This window comes from Anopheles coustani, chromosome 2, assembly GCF_943734705.1.
Source record: "Anopheles coustani chromosome 2, idAnoCousDA_361_x.2, whole genome shotgun sequence".
Taxonomy (NCBI): Eukaryota; Metazoa; Arthropoda; class Insecta; order Diptera; family Culicidae; genus Anopheles; species Anopheles coustani.
In genome coordinates, this window is record NC_071289.1 from 74,363,265 (window position 1) to 74,386,109 (window position 22,845).

Consider the following 22,845-nt stretch of genomic DNA (forward strand, 5'->3'; position numbering starts at 1 on the left):
GCAAACGAATTTTGGGCCACCATATCGTTTCCCCTTCGCACCTCCGCTCTTCTAGATAGTGCTGCGATCTTTCTGCGACCCTTTTCCTTAATTTTCCTCTAGACCGCAGATTCAATTTTTCCACGTTGTTTTGTGGTTTTTCCCGGTTGCAACCGGATAATTTGCTTCCCGATTCATTCTGTTAGACTTTTTTCTTAGTCTTCACGTGTGTCTGTGTTTATATACTTGTGTTTGTGTGTGGATGGTGTTTTGTTTTTCCCCGTATTTTACCCCAAAAGAAAGCTGTTGAGAAAAAAGGGAAGCCACTGAAATCACGAACACACACATCCCGACCACAAATACATCAACTAAATTCTGAATGCTTAGCATTGGGATGGGGCAAAAAATACATACGACGAAAAAAAAAAAGACAATCCAGCTGGAAAAACCAATTAGATGCCGTACGGATGTGATTCCCCATGCTTCATCCATTGAATTGTTCAAGATTTTTCCAATTTCACATACACACACCCCCACACAGACGATCTCCGGATCCGTTTGACGACGATCAATTGTTTCGCCATTTTGCCCGAACCTTCTCCATTTCCCCTCCCCCCCTCGAGGCACGTCCCCTTGGATTTACCAATGGGAGGAAAATGGGCCCATTGTTCGCTACTGGAGAAAATGATTTTCCTGTTGATCGAAATCCTTCCATTATTGAACCTTCTCAACAATAGCGGGGGTGGCAAGGGAATCAGCGGTGGGGGAGTGTAGTACCCTTATTTTAGGAGGCATGTGGGTTGGTGGGCGCGCTTTTGCACGGTTGGAACGGAATGCGAACGTATCCGCAGCAAGAAGGTAATCGATTAAAAAACAACTCTGAATGATGGCCTGCGCGTTGCACGCTCGGTTTGCTGTGGTTTTTATTTATTAAGTTTGTTTGCCGCGAGTTTTCTTCCCTAACACCGTACTAACATCTTTGCATCGACATTGTGTGGCCAGGAGCGACCGAACCCTTAACCCCGTTGTTCGGATCGACCGTTAACGATGTATGTGGATTTCCGCTTGCCGGTTTTACTGTGAGAAAGACAGAGCGACACGAACAAACGCGTTCGAGCCCACCTTGGTGGATGGTGCGGATTTGTCATATTAATGTTATCCTGGTTTTCTTCTACTCTTTTCGTTTCACCGTTTTCGTTTCGTTCCACGTGTTCCACTACTCTAGCGGAAGAGGATGACATTATGATATCGACGCGCCCGTTCGGGCAGCCACTGTGCTTCGTGGTGGAGGAACCGCCCCCGGAGGAGCTGCAGTCGGGCAAGAAAGATGGCAAACGAAAGAAGTAGCCCCGACCCCGACCGCGTGCGCGTGTGTGTTTGTGAAATCACGGCCAAGCCAAGAGGAATCCAGAAACGGAGGCGATCCTAGTTTATAAGCCAATTGCGCATGGACAACCGTTTGATCTATGATAAGCAGAGAAGAAGCGAACGTCAAATAACCCCACAAAAAAAAACCGAGCGCACACAGTGTCTGCGATAAGCTTACGAGATGCTTACGATTTACGTTAACTTTCACGAAAACAAATGTTTCCAAAAAACCCAAAACTTGACCAGCTCAACACGAAGACGGCACCCCCACACGAGGAGCCACACATGGAATGGTGTTTTCCCATGTTTTTAGGTTTTATTTACGTTCCGCCCGTTCGGGCGGATGGAAAATCCTCGCGCGCCAGGAAGAAGAGAGAGAAGAAGAGAAAAACAGTATGAAACGACCCGCCGGGTTCGATTTCGACCACATTTTTGAGTGGAAAATCACATCTAGCAGCCGCATGGTGCGCACCAACCCTAACCCTAAATTATGGTTTACCTCCACCTTCTCGGTGCCCCGAAAAAGGAAGGAACATCATTCCTTCACGCAAGCAAGGAACGCTCCATGATTATGTTTCGTACGACCAGTGGATTACGACCGGATAAGCTAGCAACCCAATTTGTCCTTCCCCGTCCCGCCGCCACCAACACCGCCATCGCTTCCCGTTCAATCCGTTATCGATTGACTTGCGGGCGTTTTCCGACACCGACCCGACCGGCGAATGACACGAAAATATCATTTCACCCACCCCCCACCTCACATCCACCAGCGTTGATGTTGTCGCGTTTGGATCGCCCTCGGTGGGGGTGGGTACTACGGAACGCTGTAAACATTGAATTTTCCCCCGCCGCTGGCCGAGGAGGGAGGGAAAACATGTTTTCGACGCGTCGGTAATTTTGTCGCGATTTTGCCCCGATAATGGCGTCAGAACCAGCGGCGAACTAATCTTCTGCTCGCCCTCCCCCACCCCGACCGGGGTTTTCCGGAATCGCACAGATTAATTGCGTTTTGTGTGCGTGCGTGTGTGTGTTACTGGTGGCACAGAACCAACTGTTCGCGTTCCCTATGAATTAAGAAAAGCGACCACCGAACGAAGGGTAAACATGGCGTTCCCTTCCGAAAGAAAACAGATTAGCGAAACGGTTATCGAACGCACTGTGATACAAACAATAGCGAACTAGCGAAATCTCTTCTTGTATCTTCGGAACACGATCACGTACATACACACATACACACACACAGAAAGACGTCCACTATCACGAGTCCCTTGAAGTGCATCTCTAGGTGAAATGTGTGTTAGTCGAGTGCACGAACGTAAAGTACCCAATAAATAATGTGTCATGGCCTCTCGAATCGGGCAGAACGGTCCCCGGATTTTGTTTGCCCCTCCCCCCGGCACCCCACTTCGTCCATCTTCTTCCCTCTCTCTCACTCTCTCTCGCCCCAAGATGTAAGGGGAGAGTTGGGTGGTTTATCATATTATCCGAAAACCTTAGGTCCGTCTCCACCAACGCGTCGGTCAACGTTTCTCCGGAACGTGCGTGGCTTCCGGTGATAAAGCATTGTACCCGAACGCGCCCCTCCCCCACCCCCCCCCCCACCCCCCCCACCAGTCTCCGACGATTGTATCAGTCCAGCTCCTTTGGCGCTTGTAAGCCGCCGACAGGAACAACCGGCACCCATTTAGGGCTCGCCTAATGCCGAAACTTATGGCCTCAGCTTAATGTTTCTATTGGCCGGAATTATTTTACCATGCCGTTCCGCCGACAGAGGGTTTTTTGATGGACGCAACCGATGGTGGTGGCGGGAGGATGCTGGATGGCCCCACTGCGAAGGACGCCTTCCGGCAGCTCTTGGTTCTTGCTTCCTCCGGAACCGACGATTTGTAGGCAAATGAAGAAATGTTTCGTTTCAATTGGAGGGGAGGGGAAAGGGGGTTCCGTCCGTCGAAAACTGTAGAAATGGTGTGAGGGGGAGGGGGAGGGGTGGAGGAGTGGAAAACACATTAAGCCGAATATGAAAATTTGATCTCGGGAGTATTTGCACAAATTATGCGATCTTTTTCCTACTCCTCCTCCTCCTCCTCCCTCTCTCTCTTTGCTCCTCGCTTTCCTCCTCCCATTCGCAAGGGTTTTCCCTTGGCCGGTGTGTGCTACCTGCTACCGTAATGTTGGTTCGATGGATCGAGACAGATCCGGATCATTAAAATACGTATTATGCAAAAAAGGGAAACAAACATACTGCCCATTATGCGCCCGAGCGCGGGCTGTTTGTTTTATCTTCGGCACCTTTTTGCCAAAGCTTTCCCCCGCACTAACGAACGAGCCCTTTTGCCAGGCCGGAAGGGAAGCATTGGTGGTGGTGGTGGTCGTCGACCAAAGGAAAAGCATAACAATCCATTGGTTTCCCGTTCCGGGCAATGCCAGGGCACGGAAAACCCCGAACGGAACACGAACGCCAACGGTGTTCAAATAATGAAAGAAAATGCGGATTAAATATGAAAAGAAAGGCGCACACATACATTACGGCCGGTACCGCCGTAGACGGTACGCTGTCGAATGGATGTTTCGGAGTTTTTTATTAAATCGTTATGTTTTATGTTGTTCCCGTGAAAGATACAGGTTGTGTGGGTTTTCTCTTGTTTTGTTTCGTACCTCTAACACATCCTTGAATTTCCAAACCATGCGTTGAAAGTTTCGAACCGACCAACGGAACGTGCCAAGATCGTAAACATTAATGGTAGGAAAATGTTTTCCTCTTCACTACACAACCGAGCGATCTGCTAAGCAATATCGATTCTGTTCGGCGTCGCTTCTAAACTCTACTATGATCGCAGACCTTTCTACCACATGCGCCGGATATTGGTTTCAGCATTTAATTTAAAAACATACACACTTTTAAATTTTCCACACCGCCTACTTCGATTTGATCTTCTGAAATTTATTTTAATCGTTAGCAATGTTCTCAACCGTCGTAACAACAACATAGCAGTAAAATGAAAAATCACTCACAAAATCGTTAGGCACGTTCTAACCGATGCATCGCGCTGCTTTCATAACAGCCTAAAGTTAGGCAATTGTTGAAAACCTACTTTTTAAAACTCCGCATAGAATGGCTGTTAGTTATTTTAACTGTCATGAATTTTACCAGAACAGAAACAGTACATTATGTTTAAGATTCTCGATGCTTTAGAAAAGCTTCCGGAATTAAGATTCTTAATTTGCAAAATACGGTTAGGTTCGGAATGCTGTGTATCCTTTCCAAACCCGTCGCATTATTGTATAATCCCCACTCGAGCGTGTTTAATAATTCTTTTTCCCCGCATTGTTGACATTTATCTGTATTGTTTTACCAGCTCGTGCATTGTTCAGCCTTCACATGCAGCGTTTTCTCATATAGAATTTTCCCGAAGCTCGTTTCCATGTTTCTAGCTCATCCCCGATGTGTGTATGTGCGTTTGTGCGGCTTTTAACAATGCCATTATGTGTATGTGCTTTGTTGCGGTTGCGGTCTCCTCCTTGTGTTAATCTCCAAACAAAAGCCGAACTTACAGACACTTCCCAACCTGCACGTCACGACTTGCATGTTGATATTTTTTGTTCCAGCAAAAACAATTCCTAAGCTGGCACAAAATAAGGGTTCGCGTATCAAACGCGAGAAGGCGAGTCACCGATCGCGAGCATAGTTCAAGCCGCCGTTTAACGCGCACGAGGACGATGATTTTATAATCAGCGTTGAATAATGCAAACAAATCATCGGTTCAAATAATCACCCTCAGCTCGCCCGTTCGCACCGTTGATCGCTGATGATGCTGCTCTCTGCTCGGATGAAGCCGACAAAGTGCTTTTTCATGTTCGAATGGGAATGGTTTTTCATTTGCCGATGAATATTTTCCACCTTCATTAACCTACTTTTGCGCACGACGTACTCCGATGCATTTAAATTCACCGGAACTGAAAACGGTTCCCGATGCCTGTCAGCGATACATATCACCCTTTGCCGCTGAAACGCAATGCGAGTTTCTTCCATAACACATCGAGTGTGTGAGGTTGGGTGTCTTACATTTTTTTGTAACTCTGGGGACGTTAAAATTTCGTAATTTGTTTACTGTACTCGCAGTAGTTACCATCTCGAGTGAAACATTGTGTGTGCAACGCAAAGAATGTTGTTGTCTTAGAAGAGATAATTTATGTTGTTGCTTGTCATTTTTGTTTTTGTACGATAAACAAACCAACAATAAACCTTTTTAAATGTAATCGCAATATTTTACTTTATTCTGGTATAACAAACTGAAAATAAGCTTTAAATAACACAGCATGAAGTATATTTTAAAAGATTTTAAAACTGTATTGCAATTTCATTTTAATGTTGGATTATGCCATTGAATGCATTTTGTGCAGACACAATGTAATGCAAGAAAAAATCAACTCAAGTTTGTACATAATTAGATAACTGATATGCTAAGCAGGTTTTGAACGATAAATCCAGTTTTGACTAACTTTTACTTTTAATATCAAAGCCAAAAAACAGGTAGAGAACATGTAACAACAAATCCTATTTTTCTTTCTTTATTCCAATAAGTGGATGTTAATGCTTCTGCAAAAACATTTTCAGTTGTTTTATCTATTGAAATGTTTTCAATTCAGTTAAGTAAAAACAAATGTTCAAATTTCTTTCCTACTTCAATCGGGAATGATACATTTGTGTCAAGAAGTTAATCAAACTTAAAGTAAAATATATTGCTCAAAAGGTTGGCTTTTTTTTCGTAACAAAATTTTCAAAGAAGTTAATGCGTTCTTTAATCTTATATATATGCATGTTTAGTTGTCTTAAATCTCTACTTATAAACAAACAAATATTTTACACAACTACACACCGATCAATAGATGTGTTTTCAACACCATTCAATCGCTTCTAGACGCTCACGTTGATCACACAAGACACACACCGAAACCGCACCGTTAGGAAAAGCGAACACGCTTCGTGCTCCTAATAGCACTGGTTTACACAACACCACCACTGTCGCTTCGCATGCATTGTTTGTTCTGTTTTTTTCCTCTACTTTTCCACAACGGCGAGCCCAGCTCGGCTGTGTCGTTTCCGCTCTGCTCTTTTCTACCGCTTTCCCGAGGCTTTTCTTTTGCGTCTTCCGCTGTGCAACCGATGTCGTTGAAGCGAACAGTAAAATAATTCCGTGTATCGTGTAAAACTAACATTGTAGCACCGCATTCACCTCGACGCCAAAAGCTGAACCTTAGAATGAAATCACTCAGCTTGGACTCACCAGAATCGTCCGAATTGCATGGGCAAATTCGACGGCGACACCCGGGACCGCCCGGTCACGGTGGCCACGGAGGTTCTGGTGGTCACTTAGAACACAGCACGCCGCCATCTAACAATAGTAGACTACACTGTAAGTATTAGTCGGGCGGGCCGAGGTCCCGCCCCATCTTTCCATATAGCAGTCGCGAGAGCAAGATGCACCGCTGTCTCATTCCCCCTCTACTAGCTGTCCATTCTGCCGTTTTGGTGCCAAATCGCTCCGAACTTGGCTCCAAACATTCACCCTTCATCCAACCCGTTTTCCAACCCTTTTTTGCCAACCACGTTTGACCTGACTTGGCGGGCGAACCTGCCAGCCACGGCCAGCGCAAGGTTCGCCCCTCATGCCAGGATCAAACGATTTATATCGAGCATCGGTTCCTTCGGCCGGACCGAAAAGCGGACAAGAGAGCAGGAGGGGGAGGAAAACAGGAACACGAGTAAAATCCCACATTTTATATTTTATTGCCTCGCCTCGGCTGCAACCTTCAGCACCTTCTAGTCCTTCGGGAACACAGCGCAAATTCCTGTACGCCACGCGCGGCATGAAAACCGGCTCGGTCGATCTGCCGGACGAGATCGAAAAGAGCCTCTCCTCGGCCAGCACCTCACCCTGCCCTTCACCGGTTCGCCAAAGTCAGGTGAGTGTGGTTTTCGCTTTTTGCCTCACGGGGGAGGGCGAAACCTAGGAAACGTTTTCGTTTTTGCTTTCAATTTCCTATCGATATTTATTGCCTTCAACCAGAGAAAATAACTTTATCGTACCGTAAAGTGGATTAGAAGGGTTAAATTAAAAAAATATATATGTATACAATTTTTAATCTATCTCATGGCGAACGATCGTCAAAGTTTTTCACATTCACAAACTTTCACATCGCAAAACCGGTCTTAGCATTGATCGTGAATTCGTTCATGCCACTTAATGAAATTTTATTAAACCAAAAATGTTTAGTTAAACCTTTCAATCGCGTATCGTGGGACTCACTTTTGGGTTGCAAAATTCAAATCGTTTGTCAGTTTTGTGGTTGCATATAAAAATGTACTTGAAGGTAAAAGCAAGTTCTTTATATAGAACAATTGCTTATACCGTTGAATTATATTTTAAAGTGGCATAAAAACTGTCGTTGAAATATATCATACATACCAGACTTGACACTATTGATTTCGATGGAGACGCATGGTGTTTGACAAACGATTGAAGATGGAGACGCCTGGTGTTTTAATCGATTTTCACATGATTTGTGGAAAATAATATTTTGAAGTGATGTGAAATAACTTTACTATCTTTACTAAATAACTTTACTAATCAAATTTATAACAAAGTGACATTAATCTTCTTCTTCTTCTTTTCTGGCCCGCTCACAGTTGAGCACGTCATGCTGACATGGCCTGGTCAAATATATGGGATATTAATATGCATGCTTTTCGGAGGTGGAAACTTTGTAAAATTATTTTTTATTGCTAATTACAAAAAAAAGACTATACGTGGTTTATCTTTTATTTGTATAGTATTCACTTCGAGTACCACTTGTTGATCTGAATAGTTTGTTTATGATTGTAAACTTTGTTTTTAAACGTGATCGCGCACTTGTTTACAAACTTGATCACGAGGTAGATGACGTGACAGGTGACAGATTGATTAGAGTGATTAGGGATGGTTCGGAGTTAGAATAATAGGATCGCGAATAAGTCTAACAGAAGGAGCGGAGGAAAGTGATAAAAGGGAATCACAGAAAGCCATCGTCCTCATTCTGTTGGAAAAGCGATTAAAACATTTTTAATTTTGTAACGCCGCGTAGCACGGTATTTTCAGTAAAATAAAGTTACAAGAAATTGTAATCGAAGCGAACTTTTCCAACAATGATAGTTCGATCTATTTGTTCGTTTCATCCATCAAAATTACATTTCTATTCTACTAGTTGTATATTGGCCCATCAACATAACTTTCTAATTTATGTACATTAAACGCATGAGGGTGCCCATGGCGCAGCGGTAGCGCGAGGAAACACCACACCACAGGTGTGGGATCGAATCTCGAGTCTGGCACCCTCCGGTATTACGAACGGCTGACCACCGGATCTATAATATACCGTCTTTCGGTCACACAAACTCTCTTCGGAGGGAGGCCTTGTCCCACTAGGGGATGTCGTGCCACATAAAAAAAAAAAAAAACGCATGTTTTGTTGACACTACTTTTAGCAACGTTTCAACAGCACCGATTAACCCAATTTGTGTGAATTAATTTGTTATCTCAGAAATCTCATCGTCTCCTACCTACAAACCTCTACGTTGTGCTGTACAACTTTAAATCCCGTCACCAGGATGAGCTGGATCTCAAGGCGGGCTACAAGGTGAAACAAACCGAGTGACGCCGTTCACGTTTCGTCTTCTAATCGGTTGTTTTGTCACTCCTACTCCCTATTCCCAGGTCACCGTTATCGATACGTCCGATCCCGACTGGTGGAAGGGAAAGTGCCTGGGCAAGGTTGGCTACTTCCCCTCCAAGTACTGCACCAAGCTGGCGGCCTCGGAGAAGCCACTGCAGGTAACCCACAACCTGCAGGTGACGGACAACGAGCGGGGCGATGGCACGTTGACGCTTTTGCGTGATCAGATCGTTATACAGGTCAGTGGTGGTGGAGCAGTTGCGTCATGGGGTGCAAAGAAGTGTACCGTGAATGCTCTGGCTTTTCAGGTTGGCGAGGAGCTGAACGGTATGGTGATGGTCCGCTCGGCCGACAACCGGCAGGGCGTGTGTCCAGTCAAGTACCTGCAGGAGGTCTGACAACCGGAAGAGGAAAAACTGGACCGAGACCGCGACAAAGACCACCGACAACACACGAGCAGCGCAGGAGGCGGGAAGGGGACGGCTGCGGCGACGACGGCATCGAAATCGAGTAGAAAGAGCACAGAAAGGGGCAGCGGCGGTGGCGGTAGGGGAACCGACCGGGACCACAAAGATCAGTGCCATCCTGGGGATGGGCATCACTATCATCGCGAGAGCCGCAACAACAACTACCACAAGTCGTACGATCGCAGCTGGGAGAAGTGGGAGAAGTTCCGCGAGAAGAAGATGGAGATGATGAAGGCGCACAAGTACAATGTGGAGCATCGGCTGAAGTACGACAACCAGGAGCGCATCCTGTACCGGCACCACTTCAACTACTACCCGGTGAAGCGGCCACGCCCGCGCAAAACGTCCCTCGACCCGAACTGGTACACGGAGAACATCTACTCGAACCAATCGATCGACAACTCGGACGGCGAGCTGGGCGTCGGGTTTCCGCCGGGTGCTGCCGCTGGTGCTGGCCTGCGGGACATCAACGGCAACATGAGCATGGCGGGCGGGCTGGCCGAGGACGACGGCATCTTCACGATCGACGGGCAGTTCGAGCGGCGCAATCACTATCCGAAATCGAGCAGCTGCTGCTTCGGCGCCGGCAACCGAATGCGGGACATCGACGAGGCGGGCGACGGGCTGGAGCTGGGTGTCGGCGGGTGGAACGAGCGCTATCCGAAGATCCCGAAGTCGTACTCGTTCAGCACGTCGCGCAGCATGGGCGCCGGGTTTAACATGTCGAAGCTGTACAACCGCAACAGCTTCGAGATGCCAGAGTTCCCCAGGGGCCGGGATCGACGCCACCGGAGCGGGGCACTGTCCGACTCGGAGGGTGGCCGGGCGATCGTGCGGATGTGCGACCGGGAGGGATGCTTCAACGAGACTTGCTTCACCAAGGACGAGAAAAACTTCTTCAACAACCACAGCCACAACCATAACCACCATCACAATCACATCAACAACAACGCCATGAACAACAGCAACACGATCAACAACAACGTCGGTGCGCATCACAGCAACTGCAACATCATCAGCGAGTGGAACCTGCGCAACCGGAACAATTTACGTGCCCGCACCCATCCGGAGCCGGCGGAAGGAAGTGGTCCCCGGCCGCAGTACGTCATGGAGGAGGACTTTGACCTGTTCGACGAGGACGACGACGAGGACGAGGCGGAAAGCGAACTGACCACTCTGTACGCTGACGATCGCCACTCGATCGCGTACGGTGACTACGGTGGAGTGGCACGCCAGCTCTACGGCCACCCGTCCACCATCGGCGGCCATGTGGACGAGCTGTACCAGGCCGAGCGGTCGAAGCAGCTGCTGCGCAGCAAGCTGGACCGGGTGACCAAGTACACGGACGAGTTCACCGACGACTACCGGAAGTCGTTCGAGGACTTTTTCAACCAGAACTGCTGCATCGAGCGGCACCACCGGCAGCTGAAGGACAGTGGGCGCTTCTTCCAGAAGCCACCGGTGGCGGCGAAGAACAAGAGCATGCTGGAGGTGAAACCACCGAACCGGTTCGACGACAGCTCGTCCGGCTCGACCGATCTCGAGCTGGACGACTTCAACTTCGACTTCGAGAAGTACTGGGAGGAGCTGGAGAAACCGTCTCCAACGTCCCCGAGCGAGCTGGAGGAGCGAAAGCGGGCGACCCGGGGCGAGCTGGCCGGTGCTACCGGAACAGGTGGCAAGAAGGTGAAAAACGTCAACCTCAACCGGTGCTACAACAATGGAACTGTGATCGATATTTACCACGACGATGATCCGTACCATCGGGACCACTACCACTACCGGGAGGGAGGTGGCGGTGGAGCGAAGGTATCGAACACCCATCACCACCGACATAATCACCACACCGCACACCCGCACCATGCCAACACGACGCCGCGCTCGCGAGGATCGTCCCGACACAAAGTGTATCCCTCAGAGGGGTTGTTCGATTCGCCTCGCTCACTTTGCGATGAGCCGCCCGAGGAAGGGGGCAGACCAAGAGGTAGCACCAAGCCGAGTGCCCCCGACAAGCCGTCGCTGGATGGGGCGGGAAATGGGATCGCTGGCAACAGCAACGCGATCAGCTTTCTCAACAACATCTTCTCCATCTACAAGCCGAACAAGTACTCGCCCCTGAACTGCCACGGTGAGCAGAACTACCTGAAGAACATACCGGCCAAGAAGATGAACATCGTAGCGAGCTCGTCGGCGCGACCCCTCGGGGCCGGCAGCTCGCAGGGTGTCTCTGGCGTCGGGGTCGACACATCCTCCACCAAGCGCCCCCTGACGGTGCACCCGACCGGGAAACCTTCAGTGGCGTCGGTGGCCAATGCCGCAGCGCGCCGTTCCGCCCGGTCCGGACCCCCGCCCGCTTCGACCAAGGACCCGCAGGCCCGCTTCCAGATCATCCCGGACAAGACGGGCGTGAAGATATCGCCCCTGTACCGACTGGACGCGCAGGACTACCGGAGGGCGCGGTATAAACTGAAGAGCACCTCGCGGCCCCTGTCCTTCTGGTGAAAATTGCTCGACTGTTCGTACTATTCGGATGGCCGGCTGGACGGATTGCCGGTGGTGAAGAAGACGCGACGCCACACCAAGTACCTCAAGTACTGAACGCACCGCCACTCACACACTCACTCTCTCTCAATCTCGCAACAACAATAACAAATCAATACATAAACACAAGCACACAAACAGAAAGAATTCACACCACCTTCCAGTCCTTCCGCCCCTTTCTTAGTCCTCAGCTCCCTAGTGATCCTCAGAAAATCTACCAATTCCCATCCGGGGAGAGCTATCAGGGTGTTATGTCTGGGGTCGATGTGCCTGCAAAGTCTTATCTTTAGATATTCGACTCAAGACAACAGTGGACTTTTCAACTTCGATGTTTGAATGCTCTTAACAGTTCACTGGAACCTTTAATTGGTCCTCGAAATTTATATGCACGTAAGTCTCGCATACTTTGGCTAAACCAAACATTTAGTTCTTCTATTGTCTCTATTTATTCCTTAAGTGAAGACTCACTAGACTATCTCTCTTATTACTTTAAGGCTTTTGTCTTTGTGGACTTTGTCATATAAGGTTGCTTAAAAAGTTCACAGTTGACTCCAGTTCGAACGATTTGAGCTATAAGCAAAAATATGGAATTTAGCCTATGAAAAGTGTGTGTTTACACAAGCAATGATACTGTCATGTGAGTAAATCTTGCCAGAAAATAGATCATTTCCATGCGACGTTACAGTTACTACATCCACCAGACAAACACCCTCTCTCCCCCCTCCAAATTCGCTTCTACTAACGCTGCTGTATGGTGAAAAGTGCAAAGTAACATGTATGTAAGATGGACATTTACTCTTACACACCCGCATACGTACCGAAAACGAGACAAAAAAAAGTCATCATCCCCTCGGATGGACGGTGATCATCCCTCATCCCTCGCACAAGAGCAAAGCCGGAGCGAGATTGCCATTTTATCAACCGTAAGTGTAGTCCAGTGCCCTCTCCCTCTCTCTCTCTCTCGTCGCACAGAAATCATTCGTCATTTTATTATCATCAGTCGTTGTCATTCGATGTGCTTCGTGTGCCAGTGTGTCCTAATGGATGTCCTTAATGTAGGCTTCATTGCCATCGAATGAGTAAAGCAAAAACACACTCAAAAAAAAAGCTTAAAAGAAGGAGAATAGAGGAGGAAGGGGAGATAACCAAACGAAACTTTACTCCGAACGTCTGTCTTTAATGAACAAGCAAAAACAAAGCAAACTGGGTAAAAACACACAACTCTGTCACAACTCGCAGAAAGCAACATAACTAACAAATTTTGATACATTTTTTCTCCCGCTCGAGCGGAAGTGTTTTTTACGAAACGAAGAAGGAGGTTACGAAAACAAAGGATGCGACAGTGCAGAACCACACGGAAACAATAACATACAACTTTTGAAAATGTATCACCATCTTTCTGAACATATTTAGCCGGGAAACGAAGAGAATAACCGAGAGATCACCACAGCATCCACCATACAAACCTAAAGTTGGCTTCCTAGCGAAACCTAGTGGTGCATGTTTCTCACCGGGTTTAGTTGGGAAAACATTTTAACATCCGTAGTTTGTTTAAGATTTAATTTGGTAAAAGCCCGCCACGTGTATGGCTCGTCTGAGAGAAGGCAATTTTAAACCAGTATTTGTTGCTCTGTACAAATGTAATTTATTCTACGGTCTGTTCCATTTCCAGTGTATTCCGTGGAATTGCGGGAGGCGAAAATAGTGATCCTATAAAATACAGTAAAACCCTTCACACTACACCTACAGAACGCTAACGATAATACAAATCCGACACTACTGTGCGCCGTTACCGTATTTTCTACACCATCGTTGTCACGTTGTGTATCGATTTTAGAACATAGCGCGTCGCATATTTAAAAACCAGTGAGACCAGATGTTTCAGATGGTGAAGCATAAAACCTGTGAGGGGAAAATAATGTATCATTGTTATCTGTACATACCCACCATGATTCAAGGAAGAGATTTTAAATTGCATTAACAAGCGAAACATCCCTCTTTGATCCTCGCCTCTAGGGAACTAGACAACTTTCAGAGTCAACCGTCGAACAGTTACATCTTGTACTTTACATCTAACGATAACAAATCAAGAAATCGATCATTAAGTTTGTACATTTGCTCTTGTCTCTATTGGGAAAAACAACCACCTGTGGTCCACACACACACACACACACAAATACACACACACACCGTGAAAAGAGGCAGACGAACACGCATCGACAGAACGTAACAGCATTTGGTTCATACATACATTCAGTTTGGCACGATTACTTAAGACCCGTAGGACAACGGTAAAAGCAGATTTATTTACTGTTTGAATAGTGCTATAGCGCGCGTTTCGGTACGTTGGACCTAGGCCGTTGGATCTAGGTTTGCAAATAGTTTACTACTAGTTAGTTGGAACTCCACTTAATCTCCAGCCTTATGCCGAACCGTGGTCTGGTGGCGATAAGCCAGCCATACCATCGGGTTTCTCCGAGAGTTTATTTTAGAGTATGTTTACATTTAGCAGTTGTTATTTAACAATTACAATTTTACTTGCAAATACTAAGTAGACGGAAACAGTAAAATGGCTTTCGGGCGACGCAATGCTATCCCCGGGCTGAATTAGGATAATTTACAACACTCCCCTTGGCACACCCTTGGATTGCGTAGAGTAGTCTCGATAGAACCCTGTCATACGTTACTCCTATCCCTGGACTCTTGTAGGCCTTCCATCTAAGCCCGCCACGTCTCCGCGTTGGAACCGTACTCTTCCCGTACGCGTAGTTCTAGTGACATCATCCAAACGTAGCCCCACCACCGTAACAGGATTGGTAGAATGGCAGACACAATCGGCCAGTGCATGATTGCCCGAATACTACGAACGCGGTATCTACCCGTGGGAGCACAGTTGGCTGCAAATCACCTTGGGTTCTGCTTCCTGTCAATCGTTCGGCTAGCTGGCTGGCTGGTAGACGATAGACCAGTATCCAACGGCTAACACCGATTGACACAGAGCAGAGTTCAATCCAGGGAAGGGACTGTATCTTTCCACACGTGCTCTCCGGTCTTATAGAACAGCAATTTTTATACTCACAACACACCGTTCCGTCACCAAGCGGCAATGCTGGGAACGGTTCATTTTGTTGTCGTATTAGCAACAGCGAAGGAATTTCTACTAGCCACCATAAAGTTAAGCTCCAAGACCAAGTGACAGTGTCGGATGTCGCAGGAAACTGCGCGCTTTGTGAGCCCTCTAACTTGCTCCACTTGTCTAGAATAGAAAAGTAAACCAGCAAAACCAAAAACACACAAATCATAGCAGAGTCAGTGACTTCTTCCGTAGCGATTACGTTTTCATTTCAGGTCGATATTTGTGTTTGTGTACCGTAGGGCCGTAAACTAACTGGGTAGACTAGTAGCTCAAGACATTTGCAAGTAGGCTAAAATTCATGGTGGAGTACTCCCTCTGTCGGTAGTAGTCTGTAATCTACGTAGTGGCAAAACCATAGTGAAGCGAAAACAAAAACATACACAATACATAGTACATATGCAATAGACACCTCACATTACTGACCTTTTCCCACCCTCGTCGAGGTACTTTCTAGTATTCGGTCCTTTATCACGTGTTAACTACATTTTAACGAATTTTATGAATGTTTTCACTAGCGGGAAGGAAATCAGAGAAAAGGACGGAATGACAAAGGCGAGACGGATGCCACTGTTATCGTTACCACTTCTTAAGACGCTCTCATTCCGTGGAGGTACAATCAGATGGATGATTTTACGAATGTGGGAAGAAGGAGTATCTTCTACCGTAGTGGCATTGCGTTACCCAGGAAAACCAGTCTCACTTCGTTTGTTATCTAGCGAATTGACAGTTATGCCGCATTTCTTTCTTATGGCGAATCGATCGAGCGAAAGCGATTCACGAATCGTGCTCACAGTCGTATTGGTACGCTGTACGCGCAATATCGATCGATCGATCGAACGTAGACGGATCCTCGCACTTCCCGAAGCGATCTAGCGATGTAACGTAGTAGTCACAACAGCATATTCCATTCGCTCATTCATTCCTTTACCGAAATGGGAGGAACGAACCAAACTCCTTCATTTGTGATGGATAAAGCAAAACATTTACTCGAAGGGAGGAAAATCCCTTGTGCCCTAAAAAAAAACACACACACACAAACGCATGCAAGAGCTTACTGCAGAAGCATTTCCTACCAAGAGGCACGCTCAATTTAAAAGAAAAAAGGAACGGAAAGGAAACAAGAACAAACTAACTAGTACCAAACAACCCTAAACTTTACTGTACGACATAGTAGGCTAATGTTTAAGTAGGAAAGCACCAAACAGCGCGATCAACAGCAGCAGCACACACACACAACACACACCGTCACCTTTGTACACTGTGTCAAACGTTTGTAAGATCAGCAGTTCATGATCACACCAAAAAAAACCATTCTCAAGCACTGAAGCATACTAGGCACTCACTAGGTAGTGCTAGTAATTTATTTAGCGATATCATCCAGACTAGCACAGATGTGTCATACATTCTTACCGGCATGGAAAGATGGCGAACAGTTCGTTTGCCTAACCCCGACAGTAGGAGGCAACGTAGGGAGTAGATGTTAAACAAACCAGCATGTCTATCGAAATCACACACAAGAATCGTAAAAAAATCATTACAGAAGCTACTATACACGAACAGTTATACCAGTAAATGTGATGTAAAATAAGAAGAAACAGAAAAAAACACACAGCAACCTAGCACTCATTGGAAGTACTATTTACACACACCCACACAAACAAAAAAATCAGTTTTTAAACGAAATACAATAACGCACATGTTCATTAGAACTTCATCGAATGGGAAATCAGCCGCCATTTCTGTTTTCTTCCAAGAGAAGTTCTGATTATAAACCTTGGGATTTATTTGTTTGAATTGAATTTGTTTACTGGCCGATTTTCGTCACTAATGAATGTATTTTATTATAAAAATACGTTGGAAAACTATTCGATTGAAATGTTATAATCATATTTAACATTACTACACCACTTCGAGGAAATTTAGAATCGGTCCATATTGATAAACGTTTTAACACACACTCGCAATCAAACGCGCTAATTACATCCCAATTGCATCATAGTAGACAGGAACATCTTGGACCTGCTTTGGTCGATAGATCTAGTAGCCATAGCAACCTTCTCCATTCTCAAGTGGGTGTTTGGAGGCCCCTGGGATTCCATGGTGAGATTTTAATTTTCGGTTGGGCGGAGGTGTCTTCTTTAAGCTGAACCATCCACAACTGGCGGTAAAGTTTCTATGCTCACGTAATTTCGTTTCCGGTTTTAGAATAATACGTGCCACGATGCATACGAAGCGTGGTCCAATGCATTTCGAACCGAACACGTGTCACATTTACATGAACATGAAAACAAGTAACTACCCAGCCCTTCATATATAAAAATTGCCTTACGAGAGAAGAACATACAATTTGAAGCGTTCAAGAGCGCTGGCAAGGAAACGGTTTTATGGAACGGGCCAGGGAACATTTTTTTCCATGATGGCGCCCGATGTGGGAAGATGTTTGCTAAAAAGCATAAAACAGGATACGGTGTTTGGACGGAAGCGAACGGAATCAACCATGCTGTAATACGCTTTTCCATGAGTTCATAGTATCGATCATATCAGATATAGTTGGATGCATGCTGTTTAGGGAAACAGGCTAAACCCCCCCGTTGTATCCCCCGTTTTGATCCTTTCAACAGAACAAACAAGTATGTGATAAATAACGATAGTGCTAAAAAGTTTACGGCGATTATCCGGGGAGGGGGTGATCCTTAGGCGAAGCAAAGTAGTTTATAATGATGCATGGGCCAGATAACAACAGTTAAAGGAGAAAAACACAACACATACACACACACGCACATACACCTATAAAAACGTTCCCACAACTGCGTGCTTCATTGGATGTACCCTAGTGCTGTGGCCATGTTTTTTGGGTACCGGAATTAACAAGGAAACATAGTTTTTTTTTAACTTCCGAAGCGGGAAGAATTATCAAACCGAAACATCGTAACCGGAAGAGGCACTTGCTAGCAGTTTTTTAATTTTTCTTTTATAAACCGCTTAGGTAAATATGAAAAAGTAAATCTAAAGAACCCCTTTTGCAAAAAGGTTAACCTAGCTAGAGCATTGTTGTTTCGCCGTAAACCATAATGGAAACAATGCACCATGTTTGAAACCTAGACGAATGTGAAACGAAACTAAACACACACAAAAAAACAAAAAAACACATAAGAATGTTATGATGTATCATGATTGTGGTAGTGATTGTTAGTAGAAAAAACAACCAACTGATCTAAAAAAACAATCCCAACTCAACATCCTATGCTTTAAACTCATGAACCATGCAACACACCGAGCAGGCCCAAACAAGATAAACCTATCGATAAAACATTAACCGCGGAAATAACGAACAACAGTATACAACTTAAAGGAACGATAAACGATTATTCAATTGCTGAAATTGAACAACACGACATACAATGCAACCGTAGATGCAAGATACAACCAAAATACAACTTCCAGATCGTCTGAAGAACCAGTGTAGGTTTACATTATTCGTCTGTTATGCTCATCTTAAATTAATATTTATAAACCTATAACGAAATCAAAAGCTTGAACTCGAACAGTGCAGTTTTGTTTTAAAATAATTTATTCAAACAGAAAAAGGAGCTTTATTCTAGTGAGTGATAACACAGACCAAAAAAAAAAAAACAAATCTATTCACGCGTTAATGCTAGTTCAATAACGTTCTATTTCCAAAGAATTATCCATGCCAAAAGTGCTTCAAATCGATTAGCCTAGGAAGTATCGATTCGCGTAAGCTGCCCTTGCGGTAGAAAGTAGTCCCAAGTGTTTATGGAAAAGGAAAATGATCGAAAAAAAAACCCACATATTTGAGCATTTGCGATCTTTTGTTTTTGAGAAACATTTACATTTTGTACGTGAGCGTTTGGACAAAGGTCGCGGAAACAAACGACATTTTTGCGGGCATCTTATGCCGTCGACCTGGCTAATGGTACGCATTTGGGATACTTTAAAAGACATTTCAGATGAATGAACAGTTAATTTTCAAAGGGATTTTTAAATTTATAAAAACAGTCAACGGGTTAGTTTTTTGTTTTTGTTAAATCACCAACATCCTGCAACATACAGTACGATCGAATGGAACAGGCAACACGTCATTTTAAGATCTTAACAGAAATAAATTACTTTTCTCACAACCACTTCCATCAATGTCAATCTTTTTCCTTTGTTTACCAAATATCACAATACATCGACTGTACTTTTACCACAAACTCTAGACGATCACGTGTTATCTATTTTTGAAACTTTGGCGCCACTATTGAAATCTTTCGACTAGTACACTAATTAACGTCGATTTTGAAAAATGCTAGTAACCGAGCAACTGTCAAAATATTAATGTCCGGATCACCCTGTGCCATCAGCGCAATGTTGTCATCACAAATGATCGTTGTTTACAAAATAGAAAAATAGTTTGCGGCAAACGTGATCATCATAGCATAATGTCCAAATTTCTGTCCCTTTTCGCCAAACCATTCCCAATCATTGGCATGATTCACGTTGGCGCTCTGCCTGGTAGGCTCGGGTCGAAATGGAGGCTTCCAACAGAAGTGATTTTTACCATGTCCTCTACCCTAAGGAACACCACTTTACCGGGGATGCTTTGAGAAGGTAGTGGAGAATGCCTGCAAGGAAGCTGAAGTCTACCAAGAAAATGGCGTGGTAAGCACACGTTGGAGAGTGTGAGAAATGGTTCGATTGATAAATTCCCCGTCTATTGCCCATAGGATGGAATATTGATAGAAAACATGCATGACATCCCATACATTCGACCAAGCGATAACCTTGGGCCGGAAGTAACTGCAGCAATGGCAAGAGTGGCCTGCGCCGTTCGTCAGACAGTTTCGAGCATTCCCTGTGGAGTACAGATTTTGGCCGGTTGCAATCGTGAAGCATTGGCCGTAGCTAAAGCGTGCAAGCTGCAGTACATTCGTGCCGAGGGATTTGTGTTCGGACACATGGCCGATGAAGGATTCACCGATGCATGCGCCGGTTCATTGCTACGCTATCGGAAACAAATCGACGCCGAAGATGTCCTGGTGCTGACGGACATTAAAAAGAAACATAGGTAAACTAGCGTTACAATACATCCTGGAGAGGTTTATGCAATTGGATAACTGTTACTTCTAGCTCCCATGCGATTACAAATGATGTGTCGATTGGTGAAACAGCACACGCCGCCGAGTTCTTCCTCTCCGATGGTCTAGTCATTACCGGTGCTTCCACAGGTGCTAGTGCAAGTGAAGTCGAACTTAGTAGTCTAGTTGGGAAAACTGATCTGCCGCTGATCATCGGCTCGGGCCTAACACTCGAAAACTTCACCAACTACCGACAGCTTTCACACGGCGCCATTGTTGGATCACATTTTAAAACCAACGGTCACTGGGCGGAAAAGTTGTGCCCAAAAAGAATCAAAGCCTTTATGAATCACGTGAACACATTGCGAGAACAAGCGACTTAACGGATCGTAACTACTAAGTTTATTCGTTTGGCTAGCGTCACTTGGATTTTTTCAACAATAAATGACCCTTCGGTTTCAACTTTTCGCGAACGAGGTCTTCTTTACGTTTTGCTTGTTCTGCGTTGATTCGATCGTGTCTTTCCACGGCGAAATCCATCTCCTTTGATAATGTCACTATTTGCTTTGCAATTTCACGCTGTTGTAAGATGCGTTTCTTCTGATTGGACTGCAAGTAAACCACAATACGGCACATATCAGATACGTTTCTAAAGAACCCCCGTATAAATACCTACTCCAAACGGGGTCACACGGCCATCCATAAAGGTGTAATCCGGTAAATGCGTAAGCGGGCTAGACTTGTTTGGATTCCGAGCACACTTTTTGGTTTCCACATTCAACACTATGGCTCCCCTCGCCGATTGCAATCCTAACGGAGGAAAGAACTTAGCAAACTTTCACTTTCAAACAATAGTGAGTTAATGAATTACCTTTGTGGAACCATCGTGCTGGTGTAAAGAATTTGGCCGCGAGCATAGTTTTCTAATGTTTTCAGAGGGTAATTGTTTTCTGCTGTTTTCACGATGTTGATTATTTAACAGTACGTTGACAATACAGCCAATGAAAACAAACATGAACGTCAAAACCGGCATGTGCGGCGCCGCTTTGTTTACAAAGCATCTGCTGAGCAATTTCCGATATTTTAAAACATTTTACAAATCGATGAATCACAAAATATTACTTTAATATTTAAAAAAACTCTCAGTTTTTCATTCACAAATATATCCCATCCCTAAAATCATGGGGTATATTTTAAAAAACTCTCAGGTAGGGCAACTTCACCACATTGGCACACTGTTGGACGGAAGAAGTGGAACAACAGTTGTATACGGTGTTATTTTTCCTGTGTTTCGTGTCACCAGGTTTTTGTCAAACATCAGCATTCAATCGAGAAAAAAATTAGGAAATCATTAAGCCAAGAGCGTGTATGGTAAAATAATTGGTAAAATTTAGCATTTCATAAACGAAAATGGTCGCCAAGTCGGGACACAATGAAAAGCTGGCGAAACCGAAAACATCTCACATCGCGTCCGTGTGGAACCGGGCGATAAAACCAAACTCGGAGTGGAGTGATAAGGTGCGTATGTACGGTGAAGATTTCGAAAAGTTTTCAATACTGCTGTTTTCATGCCTAATTGCTTACTTTTTTAACTTGATTGTTAGTGAATGGTGGAGGTTAATATATTGTTCAATTACTAAAGGTGCACACAAATTCAGTGTATAAGTTTCAATACCGCAGTATATCGACACCATAACAAAGACCCAAACGTTTTAACTTCATTGATGTAATGATAAGCGATTGATAGCAATAATTCTCTACCTTTTCTCCGTAGGACGATTTCCTGGATGTTGTGTACTGGGCGCGACAAGTTTTGGGTATCCTCATCGGAATAGTTATGGGCATTATTCCACTGAAAGGATTCATCGCACTGGCACTGTAGGTGACAACGTTTACAGGATATCGATAATCTGGCATACTAAGCACACCGCTCAATCCACTTCATTCCACAGATTTGCCCTGTTGAACTGCGGAGCCGTCTACCTTTACAGCAATAACTTCCAGTCCATCGACGAGGAAGCGTACGGTGGCATGTGGGAAATAGTGAAGGAAGGTTTTATGACTTCGTTCGCGTGCTTTCTGGTCACGTGGATTATCTTCTACACCGGCATCCACTTCGACAGCGTGGTGTTAGAGAAAAGCATTTAGAAATTTAGTCGGTACGGTAAAATAACGCAGATATAACAAAAAACAAATTAACAAACATTGTTGACTAATTTATTTTTATTGTCATGAAAACGACCATGGACATCGCGCACCGGTTAAAAGAATGTCATTACAATCACCAAATATAGCGAAACAAACGTACTGTGAATGGGTTCCTTTTATTGCATGATAAGAATACACATCCGTTATACTGATTTGGAGGGATTTGGTTAACATCTGAAAACTATGCAGAAATTAAATCATTTGTAGAAGAAAATATGGGTAGAAGAACAACGCGTTTTACCGACCACGTGCTACTACATCGAACCGAGCGCAGCGTGTTCCTCATCCACCCAAGTTCCGTGTTGGATGGCCCATGTTGGATGTTTCAATACTCAATGCTCATAAACACTTACAT

General features: G+C 45.1%; 5 protein-coding genes across 5 annotated transcripts in view; 4 read left to right on the forward strand and 1 right to left on the reverse strand.

Annotated features, from left to right (window-relative positions):
• The window catches only part of LOC131264996 (uncharacterized), a 50,366-nt gene extending 40,911 nt beyond the window's left edge, over window positions 1-9,455 (forward strand). Inside the window, exons 14-17 of the mRNA XM_058267257.1 lie at window positions 7,163-7,311; window positions 8,926-9,021; window positions 9,099-9,296; window positions 9,366-9,455. Coding sequence (XP_058123240.1) covers window positions 7,163-7,311; window positions 8,926-9,021; window positions 9,099-9,296; window positions 9,366-9,455 — 533 coding nt within the window. The remainder of the gene's footprint in view (window positions 1-7,162; window positions 7,312-8,925; window positions 9,022-9,098; window positions 9,297-9,365) is intronic.
• A 198-nt stretch (window positions 9,456-9,653) lies between these two features.
• LOC131264997 (uncharacterized) lies at window positions 9,654-12,026 on the forward strand (the record flags this gene model as incomplete). Its single annotated transcript, XM_058267258.1, has 3 exons — window positions 9,654-10,420; window positions 10,517-11,446; window positions 11,513-12,026. Coding segments are annotated over 3 exons (2,211 nt in total), but the record flags the coding sequence as incomplete, so codon positions are not given.
• Window positions 12,027-19,599: 7,573 nt separating this feature from the next.
• LOC131262967 (uncharacterized protein F13E9.13, mitochondrial) lies at window positions 19,600-20,665 on the forward strand. The gene is made up of 4 exons (XM_058265074.1): window positions 19,600-19,719; window positions 19,784-19,866; window positions 19,932-20,272; window positions 20,335-20,665. Exons 1-4 carry the CDS (start codon window positions 19,647-19,649, stop codon window positions 20,663-20,665), a joined length of 828 nt encoding a protein of 275 aa, XP_058121057.1. The 5' UTR covers window positions 19,600-19,646.
• A 37-nt stretch (window positions 20,666-20,702) lies between these two features.
• On the reverse strand, window positions 20,703-21,268 carry LOC131262968 (large ribosomal subunit protein mL52). The gene is made up of 3 exons (XM_058265075.1): window positions 21,154-21,268; window positions 20,959-21,092; window positions 20,703-20,891 (listed from the first exon to the last, which is right to left on the reverse strand). The coding sequence occupies exons 1-3, from the start codon at window positions 21,197-21,199 to the stop codon at window positions 20,703-20,705; spliced, it is 369 nt and encodes a 122-aa protein (XP_058121058.1). The 5' UTR covers window positions 21,200-21,268.
• A 337-nt stretch (window positions 21,269-21,605) lies between these two features.
• On the forward strand, window positions 21,606-22,589 carry LOC131263796 (GEL complex subunit OPTI). The gene is made up of 3 exons (XM_058266053.1): window positions 21,606-21,800; window positions 22,057-22,160; window positions 22,235-22,589. The coding sequence occupies exons 1-3, from the start codon at window positions 21,693-21,695 to the stop codon at window positions 22,428-22,430; spliced, it is 408 nt and encodes a 135-aa protein (XP_058122036.1). The 5' UTR covers window positions 21,606-21,692; the 3' UTR covers window positions 22,431-22,589.
• The last annotated feature ends 256 nt before the right edge of the window (window positions 22,590-22,845 follow it).